The 12,873-nt window shown below is 51.3% G+C and overlaps 1 protein-coding gene across 1 annotated transcript in view; it reads left to right on the forward strand.

Annotated features, from left to right (window-relative positions):
* PEX14 (peroxisomal biogenesis factor 14) overlaps positions 1-12,381 on the forward strand; it is a 165,189-nt gene extending 152,808 nt beyond the window's left edge. Inside the window, exons 8-9 of the mRNA XM_038746621.1 lie at positions 8,370-8,461; positions 11,808-12,381. Coding sequence (XP_038602549.1) covers positions 8,370-8,461; positions 11,808-12,261 — 546 coding nt within the window. The 3' untranslated portion in view covers positions 12,262-12,381. The remainder of the gene's footprint in view (positions 1-8,369; positions 8,462-11,807) is intronic.
* Positions 12,382-12,873: the final 492 nt, after the last annotated feature.

A 12,873-nucleotide genomic window follows, 5' to 3' on the forward strand; every position in this document is an offset into this window, starting at 1 on the left:
GCTGGTGCTCAATAAATACCACTAATGACAATGGTCAGTATAAATAACATGCACCCAGTTCTCCCGTAATGTGGAGCAATCAATCGATCAACAGTAGTTATTGAGTGCTTACTTCATTCATTCATTCAATCACATTTCTTGAGTGCTTACTGTGTGCAGAGCACCGTACTAAGCGCTTGGAGAGTACAGTTCAGCAATAAAGCTTACTGTGGGCAGGGCATTGTACCAAACTCTTGAGAAAGCATAATGGATACAACAGAGTCGGAAGGCACATTTCCTGTCCACAAGGAGCTTACAGTCTAGAGTGAGAGACAGACATTAAAATAAATTACAGATAGGTACATAAGTGCTGTGGGGCTCAGGGTGGGCTGAATATCAAGTGCTTAACTGTAAGCTCATTGTGGGCAGGGAACTGTCTTTCCCATCACTTTCCCACCACTATAGACAGCACCACCAGCCTTCCTGTCTCACAAGCCCATAACCTCGGCGTTACCATTGATTCCTCTCTCATCATCATCATCATCATCATCAATCGTATTTATTGAGCGCTTACTATGTGCAGAGCACTGTACTAAGCACTTGGGAAGTACAAATTGGCAACATATAGAGACAGTCCCTACCCAACAGTGGGCTCACAGTCTAAAAGGGGGAGACAGAGAACAAAACCAAACATACTAACAAAATAAAATAAATAGAATAGATATGCACAAAATAAATAAATAAATAAATAAATAAATAGAGTAAAAAAATATGTACAACATATATACATATATACAGGTGCTGTGGGGAAGGGAAGGAGGTAAGATGGGGGGGATGGAGAGGGGGACGAGGGGGAGAGGAAGGAAGGGGCTCAGTCTGGGAAGGCCTCCTGGAGGAGGTGAGCTCTCAGCAGGGCCTTGAAGGGAGGAAGAGAGCTAGCTTGGCGGATGGGCAGAGGGAGGGCATTCCAGGCCCGGGGGATGACGTGGGCCAGGGGTCGATGGCGGGACAGGCGAGAGCGAGGTACGGTGAGGAGATCAGCGGTGGAGGAGCGGAGGGTGCGGACTGGGCTGTAGAAGGAGAGAAGGGAGGTGAGGTAGGAGGGGGCGAGGTGATGGAGAGCCTTGAAGCGCAGGGTGAGGAGTTTCTGCCTGATGCGCAGATTGATTGGTAGCCACTGGAGATTTTTGAGGAGGGGAGTGATATGCCCAGAGCGTTTCTGGACAAAGATAATCCGGGCAGCAGCATGAAGTATGTCTCATTCAAGCCATCACAAAATCCTGTCGGTTCCACCTTCACAACATCGCTAAAACCTGCCCTTTCCTCTCCATTCAAACTGCTACCACGTTATTACAATCACTTATCCTCTCCCACCTTCTCCCATCCCTGTCCTTGCTGACCTCCCAGCCTCCTGTCTTTCTCCACCCCAGTCCGTATCCAGTTCATTTTTCTACAGAAACTTTCAGGACATGTTTCCCCAGTCCTCAAGAAACTCAAGTCGTTGCCCATCCACTTCGGCATTTAACAAAAACTCCTCACCTTTGGCTTCAGAGCCTTCAATCACCTTGCCCCCTCATATCTCACCTAACATCTACTACAACCCAGGCCACACACTTCACTCCTCTAATGCTAACCTTCTCACTGTACCTCAACCTCATCTATCTCGCCGCTGATCCCCTCGTCCACGTCCTCCCTGTGGCTTGGAACACCCTTCCTCCTCAAATCTGTTGGATAATTACTCTCCTCCCCCTTCAAAGCCTTATTGAAGGCACATCTCCTGCAAGAGGCCTTCCCTAACTAAGCTTCCCTTTCCTCCTCTTCCACTCCATTCTGAACTGCTCTGACTGGCTCCTTTTATTCATTCCCCCTCCCAGCCCCACAGCACTTATGTACATATCTGTAATTCATTTATTTAATGTCCTTCTCCCCCTCCAGACTGTAAGCTCATTGCAGGGCAGGGAATGTGTCTGTTTATTGTTATATTGGACTCTCCCAAGCACTTAGTACAGTGCTCTCCTCACAGTAAGTGCTTAATAGATACTACTGATTGATTAACTGATTAAAGGATACAGATGAAATTACATCGGGGGCACGGTGGGGTACGTTGTGGCGAAACCCCACATTAAAGTGAATTCACCATGTTCAATAATGCACGCACGTGCACAAGCTTCATATACAGTGGGTGTTTACAGAGCACTAGGAGATTACTCACTGCCTTCATTTTTGGTGTAGAGGAGATAGATTTCAGCAGACTGGAGAGATGTGGGCCAAGTGATGCTTCAAGAAAGTGAACCACGCAGCAAAATGTTGTCTAGATTGGAGCGGGGAGAGGCTGGAGGCTAAGAGACTAGTGAGGAGGCTGATTCCGTAGTATGAACGCTCAGACGATAAGAGCTTGGATCAAGTTGGCTGCCATTTGTGGTGGGGAGAGGAAGGGGTGGAGCGGTGAAATGTTCATTCATTCAGTCGTATTTATTGAGCGCTTACTTTCCGCAGAGCATGTTGTAGAGGAAGACCCAGCAAGCGTTAGCAGTTAAATGAACTTGAGTGGTGAAAAGCAGCAGTGAGTTGAGGATCAATCAATTAATCGATCATTGGTATTTATTGAGGGCTTACTACATGCAGAGCACTGTACTAAGCTCTTGGGAGAGTGCAGTACAACAAAGTTGACAAACAGTTCCCTGCCCTCAATGAGCTTACAGTCTAGAGGGGGAAGACAGGCATTGATATAAAGAAATTATGCCCCCAACCCTGTGGTAGGCTTCTGGGATAGGGAAGGTGGGGGTGTGGTCGATGGAGATGGGAAAAGTAGGAAAAGTAGGTGGGTTGGGCTGTGGGGGTGACATGTTGAGTTTTTGCTGTTCCCTTCTAGACTGGATGCTCATTATGGGCAGGGAACATGTCCGCTAATTCTGCTGTATTGTACTCTCCCAAGTACTTAGTACAGTGCTCTGCCCTGTTAAGCGCTCAATAAATACCATTGTTTGATTGATTAATTGCAGTCATTGGGATGTCCAAGTGGGGATGTCCTGGAGGCCAGAGGAGATCCTGGATGGTAGATTCAGGTGAGAAGTTGGGGTTGGAGAGATAGATTTGGAATTCATCCCCATTGACGCCACATTAAGCAAATGGATTCCCGAGGGAGTAACCGAAGAGCCAGAGGAGACTGCGGGCAGGAATGTGTCTGTTTATTGTTGTATTGTACTCTCCCAAGCGCTTAGTACAGTGCTCTGCACACAGTAAGCACTCAAAAAATGCGATTGAATGAATGAATGAATGAGTAGGAGACCCCAAAAGAGCCCAGCTCAGTTAGGGAGTGGGAAGTGAGGGAAGAGCCAGGGAAGGAAGTCCAAGGAGGAGAGGTCAGTGAGAGGAAGAAAACCGGCCAAGCACTGGGTGGGCAAAACTAAGGTCTGAAAGTGTTTCAAGGAGGCGGGAGGGGTCAAAGGCCATCCAGAGGTCAAGGGGGTCAGTAAATGCCATTGACTGATTGAAGGGGGAATAGGACCGAATAGAGTCCAGTGGACTGGCTATGAACAGTCACTTGTGACTTGAGTGCGGGTTCAGTGAAGTCTGATTGTAGAAGTGGGTCAAGAAGATAGATGGTGGGGAGAAATGAAGATGGGGTTTTCAGCCCACTCCAGGAGTTTGAAGGAAAGGGAGGAGGGAGGTGGGGTAATAGCTGGAAAGGGCTTTGGGAAACAGAGAAGACTCTTTTAGTACGGGGGAGATTTGAGCATGTTTGACAGCAGAGGGGAAGGAACCATCTGAGAAGGAGAGGTTGAATAATTATGATATTCGTTAAATGCTTATATGCCAAGCAGTGTACTGAGCACTGAGGTAACTACAAGATAATTGAGTCAGGTCCAGTTCCTTCCGTACACAGGATTCACAGTTTAAATAGGAGGGAGGACTGGTAATGGATCCCCATTTTACAGATGAGGAAACTGAGACAGAGAAGCTAAGTGACTGATGCAGGGTCACAGATACAGCAGGCAAATAATAATAATAGTAAAGATGGCATTTATTAAGCGCTTACTAGGTGCAAAGCACTGTTCTAAGCACTGGGGAGGTTACAAAGTGATCAGGTTGTTGGATGGGGGGCTCACGGTCTTAACCCCCATTTTACAGATGAGGTAACTGAGGCCCAGAGAAGTGAAGTGACGTGCCCAAAGTCACACAGCTGACAATTGGTGAAGCCGGGATTTGAACCCATGACCTCTGACTCCAAAGCCTGGGCTCTTTCCATTGAGCCACGAACTGGATTTGGAACCCAGGCCCTCTGATTCCCAGGCCTGTGTTGAAGATGGGAGGGGAGACAGGAGCAAGTTATTTTAATAGATGAGAGGGCGGGAGGGTTGGGGTGTAGATTTAGAGAACAGGTGAGTGACCTAACAAGTAACAGCTGGGAAGGTGGAGAAAGAGAAGGATGTAGTAGATGGCGGAGGAGGAGATGGAGATGAATAGTTTCTATTTTACCAATCTTTGGCTCTGGCTCTTACCCATCGGCCTTCATACCTGCTCACATTTCCCCATCCAAAAAAAGCCCAAAACACTTTGGTACCTTCCATCTTCCATCTCCCTGCTCCTGTTCCTTTTGAATTGCCTCAAATTAGTTGTATACTGCCTCAACTTCCTCTCCTCCAACTCCCTTCCCGACCCTCTAAATTCTTATTTCTGCCGACTTGACTCCACTGAGACCACTCTCTCCTAATTAATTGTGGTATTTGTTAAGCATTTACTATATGCCAAGCATGGTTCTAAGCGCTGAGGTAGATACAAGGTAATCAGATTGTCCCACATGGGGCTCACGGTCATAATTCTCATTTTACAGATGAGGTCACTGAGGCACAGAGAAGTTAAGTGACTTGCCCAAGGTCACACAGCAGACAAGTGGCCGAGTCAGAATTAGAACTCATGTCCTCTGACTCCCAAGCCCCTGCTCTTTCCACTAAGCCACACTGCTTCTCAATGTCCCCCTTTCTACTCCAACATAATCCTGCTCACCCTGTCACCTACCTTAGACACTGTGGACCTCTCCCTTCTCCTGGAAACACAATTTCACATCTGTTTTTACCAATACGGTTTTCTCTTTCATTCATTTGTTCATTCAATTGTATTTATTGAGAGCTTACTGTGTGCAGAGCACTGTACTAAGTGCTTGGGAAGTACAGGTCGGCAACATATAGAGACAGTCCCTACCCAGCAACGGGCTCACAGTCTAGAAGGGGGAGGCAGACAACAAAACAAAACATGTAGACAGGTGTCAAAATCGTCAGAATAAACAGAATTAAAGCTATAAGCACATCATTAACAAAATAAATAGAATAGTAAATATGTACAAGTAAAATAAATAGAGTAATAAATCTGTACAAATATATACAAGTGCTGTGGGGAGGGGAAGGAGGTAGGGCCGGAGGGATGGGGAGAAGAAGAGGAAGAAAGGGGCTCGATCTGGGAAGGCCTCCCAGAGGAGGTGAGCTCTATGTAGGGCTTTGAAGGGAGGAAGAGAGCTAGTTTGGCGGATGTGCGGAGGGAGGGCATTCCAAGGGAAGGATGTGGGCTGGGGGTTGACGGTGGGACAGGCGAGAATGAGGTACGGTGAGGAGGTTAGCGGCAGAGGAGCGGAGGGTGCGGGCTGGGCTGGAGAAGGAGAGAAGGGAGGTGAGGTTGGAGGGGGCAAGGTGATGGACAGCCTTGAAGCCGAGGGCGAGGAGTTTTTGCTTGATTTGTAGGTTGACAGGTAGCCACTGGAGATTTTTGAAGAGGGGAGCAACATGCCCACAGTGTTTCTGCACAAAGATAATCCGGACAGCAGAGTGAAGTATCGACTGAAGTGGGGAGAGAGAGGAGGATGGGAGATCAGAGAGGAGGCTGATGCAGTAATCCAGTCAGAATAGGATGAGAGCTTGAACGAGCAGAGTGGCGGTTTGGATGAAGAGGAAAGGGCGGATCTTGGCGATGTTGTGGAGGTGAGACCGGCAGGTTTTGGTGACAGATTGGATGTGTGGGGTGAACAAGAGAGCAGAGTCGAGGATGACACCAAGGTTGCGGGCTTGTGAGACGGGAAGGATGGTAGTGCCATCTACAGTGACGGGAAAGTCAGGGAGAGGGCAGGGTTTGGGAGGGAAGACAAGGCGTTCAGTCTTGGACATATTGAGTTCTAGATAGCGGGCAGACATACAGATGGAGATGTCCTGAAGGTAGGAGATAGGAGCCTGGAAGGAGGGAGAGAGAGCAGGGGCAGAGATGTAGATTTGGGTGTCATCAGCATAGAGATGATTGTTGAAGCTCTTGATTCTCTTCTCATCCCTCTGGCTGCTCCTCAATCCCTTTCACTGTCTCTTCCTCCATTTCTCAGCCCCTAACTGGGGGTGTCCCCGGGGCTCTGTGCTTCATCCTCTTTTCTTCTCACTCCCTTGGTGAGTTCATCCAGTCCTAGGCAGAGGTGTCAACTTTTCCCTTTGGACATGGGGGTAAAAGGAGGGTGGGGATGTTAGAGGGGCATGAGAACTGGAAGGGGAGAGACTATAAAAAACCTATAAACCAGAACTCCACCATCTGAGGCCTTTTCAACCCCATGTGGAAACTCTTGAGTCTCGTCAGAAACTTTGGACAAATGAGGTGGGAGACCAGCTCAAAGAGCTCTTGGGGCCATCAGCCACTCCTATCTCCCTCACAGACTGGCAGACTTACCAACTCTGTTCTATTGTATTCTCCCAAGCGCTTAGTACAGTGATTTGCATACGGTAAGCACTGTTATCACCAAAACAGACCACATAGACCTCTCCAAAGAGGATGGCTCTCCAATCTACCTTGCTAGTCCTGCCTCTCATCTCCACTTCAATTTCTCATTTTTCTCTTGCCTCCAACACATCTCTAGGTGGATGTCCCACCAACACCTTAAGCTCATTCTGTCTAAAACGACTCCACATCTTCCCTCCAGGAATCTTCTTCTCCATTTACTCTTCCCATCACAGTTGATAGCCTCACCACCTTCCCCATCTCTGAAGCCCACAACTGGGTCATTATGCCTTACTTTACCACTCCCTCCCTTTCAACTCCCACATTCAGGCTGTCGCCAAATCCTCTCCCCAACATTCCTGGGATCGTCCCCTCCCTCGCCATACAAATGGCCACCACACTGGCCCAGGCGCTTGTCATACCCCGGCTTGACAATTGCAGTAGCTTCCTCACTGGTCTCCTTACCTCCAGTCTCTCCCCTCTCCAGTGTAAACTTCACTCTGCTGCCCCTGATCATTTTCGTCAAATGCCATTCTGCAACACGTCTCCTCAATTCTCAGAAATCTTCAGTGGTCATCCATCGGTCTCCACGCCAAGTGCAAACTCCTGACCATTTGCTGTAAGGCACACAATCAGCTCTGTCCCCCCTACTTAGCCACTGCCTTTTCCTACTGCATCACAGCTCACACTCTTCATTCCTCACTGATTAATCCTCTCACTGGCCCTTGCTCTCACATTTCCCAAGCCAGACCCCTGGTTCAAGCCCTTCCTCCTATCTAGAACTCCTTCCCCCTTCATATCTGCCAGACCCCCAGTTCCCCCCATATTCAAAACCCATCTGAAATCTAATCTCCTCCAAGAGGTCTTCCCCAATCAATTTTTCCTCTCTCCACAAGAGCCAACTACCACCTCAGCACTTCTGCATCAAGCATGCATTTATGCCCTCACAATCAGCTGTAGCATTTCTGTGCGTATCAACTTTCAAACCCTCTCACTTAAACACTCACTCATCTTTATATCCATTTCTCCTTCTTCCTCCTATCTGTAAATTATATTAGTGTCTGTCTCCCCGCTAGGTTGCAAGCTCTTGGAGGGCGTGGATCGTGTCTGTGAACTATCGTGCTTTTCCAAATACTTGGTTGAGTGTTCTGCACACAGTAAACATCCAGTAAATACTCACTGAATGACCAACCCAGTAGTTGGCTAAGTGAGCAGGAAGGAGGGAGGGAGGAAAGTAGGGAGAGGATGGAGACTTCAACAACTTCGAACCTTTAGCCTTCCGTAGTAGGGGGTTGTGGGTGTGAGAGTTGATGAGGGAATGGAAGAGTTACTGAGCCAGAGTGCTGAATTAAAACAGGTCACAGGGAATTTGAAGTGGCAGAAGTTGGGTGGTCCCTGAATTGGGTGGCATGAAATATGCCCCTGACCCGGAGAGGAATCCCCAGTGATTCCTCAGAGAAAGAGAGAGATTCAGGTGAAAGAGCTTGCTGGCCATGACCGTCCCTGTGCCCCTCCAGCTCACCGTGAGGCGAAGCCCCTTTGCTAGGCTCAGGGGAGAGACCGGGAGACTTGGCGAGAGAGGAACAGCTGGCCGGAGAGGGGATTGAGATCTTTTCTTCACTGGCCTCCTCCGTTCTGTGTTTCAGGCCACCACTTCCACCAACTGGATCCTGGAATCCCAGAACATCAATGAGCTGAAGTCTGAGATCTATTCCTTGAAAGGACTTTTCCTAAACCGGTAAAAGTGGGACGGAGGGAGAGAGGAAGGGAGGGAGAGAAGAAGGGAAGGAGGGAGGGGGCGGGGAGGGGCATCCCTGGTGATCTGGGTACCACTTAACTGCTGTGGAATGGATTCCTTGATGACCTTGGATGAGCATCCCCCTCCTGTCCCCTCCCTGAGTAGGCTGCCTTGGTCACTGGCTTCCTCCTCGTTGACCCAAAGCATCTCTGCTTTTTCCTTTTCCCTTCCTAATAATGATAATGGTGATGGCGATGATATTGATGATGATGATGGCATTCGTTAAGCGCTTACTGTGTGTTAAGTACTGTTCTAAGCACTGGGGTAGATACAAGATAATTAGATTAGGTTGTGTCTCACAGTCACACTGGGACTCACAGTCTAATCAGGGAGAATGGGTACCAAATCCTCATTTTACAGATGAGGAAACTGCAGCACAGAGAAGTTAAGTCACTTGCTCAAGATCACAGAGCAGGAAAATGGCAGAGCCGGGATCAGAACCCAGTTGGATACCGTCCCATACATTTCCTCCGAAAAAAACTGAGCCCCAAGAATTTCTAATAGTGGTTTCAATTCCCAAGCTTGCCTGTTCTGAGTTACAGGCTGCTCTCCTGAATTTGCCAAGGGCAGCCTGGGCAAAAGAGCACAAGGCATTAAGGAGAGAGGATGCTACAAAGTTGCTGTGCTGATGAGAGGACGCAGTAACCTCTGGCTTCTCCCCTTTCGTCTGAGCCCGTCTGACTCTGCTCATTCTGTAATGGAGAGGGAACTTTCAGGAGATGGAAATCCCAAGGCTTCTGGAGCCTCTGGGGAGAAGAGAGAATTCCGAGGCTTTGAACATCTAGGGCAGAGGTCTCACTCCTGCAGTTGCCCATGTGGGTGACGTGGGGAATCTGAGCCCACCCTGTGATAAGGCAGATAATTCATTCAATAGTATTTTCATTCAGTCATACTTATTGAGCGCCTACTGTCTGCAGAGCAGTGTACTAAGCACTCACTGACTTCTGTCCTCTTTTGCCCAAAGCTCTTCCTCCTAAAACTCTATGCTCAAACTCCCAAGTCTGATTAGTCGTCCAAACTTCGTCTGCTCTGGGAATGAGGCAGCCAGGCAGGTGCCTCCCCTGAGTGTGAGGGGCTGGCCAGCCAGGTGGGGGGTTCCCTTCATTCCATCTTTTCCCCAGGCCCGTCTTTTGCCGGAGCTTCAGGGGCTGGCGGACTCCGAGCCTGGCAGGAGCCAACGGTCCTGGGGCCCCTAAGGTTGGAAGGACCATTCATGGTCCCAGGAAGCTAGTCTGCCCCAGGCAGTTCCCCTGGGGTCTGGGTGTGTGAGTAGTCTCAGGGAGGGCCACTACCAACCCGGAACAGTCCCCCCCCAGCCCCCAAGTGCCCCGGTCTCTGGGATTCGGCACCCCCAAATCGGGCTCCGAGGACAGCTGCCTGCGCGATGGCAGAGCATGGACCAGAGAGCGAGAGCAACTCCAGGGCGGGCGCGGGGAGCGGCTGTCATTAGGAGAAATTCATTGTTTTTATGCAGCCGAGGGATAAGTGCTTTTGGAAAATAAAAATTAAAAAAACAGCAGAGCACAGGCAGTTGGGTAACATTGGAGCCAAGAAAACTCTACAAATTGAATTTCTTGAGAGCATTTATGATTCTGGTGAATAATGCAGGCACAAGCTTGTTTGCACTCCGCGGAGACGGGGGCTGAGGCAGAAGAGGCTCTTCTGAGGCCAGGGCAGCCGAGGGGAGGAGGAAAAGGAGGAAGAGGCGGAGGAGGAGGAGGAGAAGGAAGGCCGGGAGAGGCTGGAGTTGTTTGATTTAGCTCAGGCAGCAGACCGGGCCTAGTACACTGGTTGCCAAGCAGGAGTCCGGGGTCCTCAGGTCTCTTCCGGGAGTGCCCTTCAGGCTGGGTTGCCTGCCGGAGCAGAGGACAAACTTGGGAGGTGGAGGGCATTTGGGTGGGAGAGAGTGAAAGAGGCAGCCAGTGTGAGTGAGTGTGTGTCTGGCTCTCTCTGGAGAGGGGCAGAGCACTCTTTTTCCTCTTGGAAGCTCCTCTGGCTCATCATTTTTCTGGCTACCAAAGCGCTCCAGAGCAAATAGCACTTTTCACTTGTATAGCCCCCTCCTGCCGGGTAGTACCCGCTCCCAGCCAGCCCCGGTCACTGTCCTCATTTTGCCCAGCTGGAGCTCCTGTACTGCCTTCGGCTCACAAGGAAACCACACAGGGTTTGGCCGCGTAGCCTCCCCGCTTCCCAACAACCAGGTGAAAGTGCCCACGTAGGGAATGTTCCCCCTCAAACTTCCTTTTCCCTTTTTCCTCTCCTCTCCCTGAAAGACGGGCATCCGCAGGCAGCTAAGGGCCATGTTGAGATCAGCGGCTCTGGGCCAGGCCGTTCTCATCCTGCCAAGGAGAGTGTTAGTGCTGGAAGGGAGGGGGAACACTGTGGGGAGAGGTGGTGGGGGCAGGCCGGGGGGCAGCGCGCTCAATAAACGTCATGAGAAGCAGCATGGCCTAGTGGATAGAGCACGGGTTTGGGAGGCAGAAGGTCATGGATTCCAATCCTGCCTCTGGCACTTGTCCGCTGTGTGAGCTTGGGCAAGTCACCTCACTTCTCTGTGCGTCAGTGACCTCATCTGTAAAATGGGGATTGAGACTGTGAGCCCCACGGTGGGATGGGGATTTGCTTGTGTACACCCCAGTGTTTAGTACGGTTCCAGGCCCATAGTGAGTGCTTAACAAATACCGTAATTATTAAACAGCTTATTAATCTCCCTGGTGGATATTTTAGCCGGATGGGAAACCTGTGCTTGTGTGTGTGTGCACACGTGTGTACGCACACGACAGTGAGGAAGCAGTCGCGTCACAGGCCGTTCAACAAGCAGGAAGGTTAGAGCAGGGCTCTTGGTTTAATAATAATAATGATAATTATGGTATTTGTTAAGCGCTTACTATGTGCCAAGCACTGTTCTAAGCGCTGGGATAGACACAGGGTAATCAGGTTGTCCCATATGGGACAGTCTTCATCCCCATTTTACAGATGAGGTAACGGAGGCACCGAGAAGTGAAGTGACTTTCTCGAAGTCACGCAGCTGACAAGTGGCGGAGTTGGGATTAGAACCCACAACCTCTGACTCCCAAGCCGGTGCCCCCGCCACCCCCGCCAATCCTGACCGAAAGGCCAAGGCAGGGCCACGAACAGTCGGCAGAGATGGTGTGAGCATGGCCCATGAAGGACCCAGCCTCACCCTCTTCCCAGCAGGTTTCGATGAGGTTCCCTGCGGTCCCTTCCTAACCGGCTGCTCCACATCCTCTTCCTCTTTTTCCCCACTCCCTTCCCCACCCTCCAGGAGGCAGTTCCCCCCTTCGCCGTCCGCCCCCAAGATCCCCTCGTGGCAGATCCCCGTGAAGGCGCCCTCCCCCTCCAACCCCACCACGGCCAACCACAACAGCAGCAGCGACATCTCCCCCGTCAGCAACGAGTCGGCCTCCTCCTCACCGGTGAAGGAGAACCACAGCCCCGAGGGGTCAAAGGTCAGCTGCCACCTCCTGGGCCCGGAGGAGGAGGCGGAGGTGGTGATCGACGTGAAGGGCCAGGTCCGGATGGAGGTGCAGGGGGAGGAGGAGAAGAGGGAGGACAAGGAGGACGAAGAGGATGAGGACGATGACGTGAGCCACGTGGACGAGGAAGACTGCCTGGACGTCCAGACTGAAGACCGGCGAGGGGGCGACGGACAGATCAACGAGCAAGTGGAGAAACTCCGGAGACCCGAGGGGGCCAGCAATGAGAACGAGATAGACTAGGGACGACCACCTCTCCTGGCCCCCGGCCCCCGCAGCCCTCCCTGCCCGTCCGCTCCCCCGCGCTGGGTCTCCCTGGCCGCGGCGCGGGGAAACCCCTTCTCAATCCAGCGCCTTCTCCGAGGAGGGCTCGCTGCGGGTTGCCGGGAAGACGCCGGTCCCGCGGTGGCTTCCGGCCCGTCTCCCCGACGTGGCCCGGCCGGCTGTTCCCCTAGGTCTGTAAAATGGCCCTCGGACCCATCGTCGGCCCCAGCCACAGAGTCACGCGCCCTCCCCTCACCCGGTGTCGGCCTGGATCCCGCTCCTCTCCTCCCTCTCTGGACCCCCTCGGATGCCCCGGCGGGTGTCCCATCCCACAAGTGGCCCCACACCGATCTCATCCCCAAACCAGCTTGGCCTCTGAGATCTCTGGAGGCCGTAAAGTGGCCGTGGGTATCCAAAGAGCACCATCTCCCCAGCTCTCACCCCTGGTGGCAACTTGCTTTGGACCAGGGTTAGGCATGGCCCGGGTAGTAATGTGCATGACAACAGCTAGCTCCTCAGGTGGGAGTGAACTGCTGTTGAAACACGCTTCACCCCCCGACCCCCTTGCAGGGAAGGGCTGCCCAGTCCCCT

This window comes from Tachyglossus aculeatus, chromosome 5, assembly GCF_015852505.1.
Source record: "Tachyglossus aculeatus isolate mTacAcu1 chromosome 5, mTacAcu1.pri, whole genome shotgun sequence".
Lineage (NCBI taxonomy): Eukaryota > Metazoa > Chordata > Mammalia > Monotremata > Tachyglossidae > Tachyglossus > Tachyglossus aculeatus.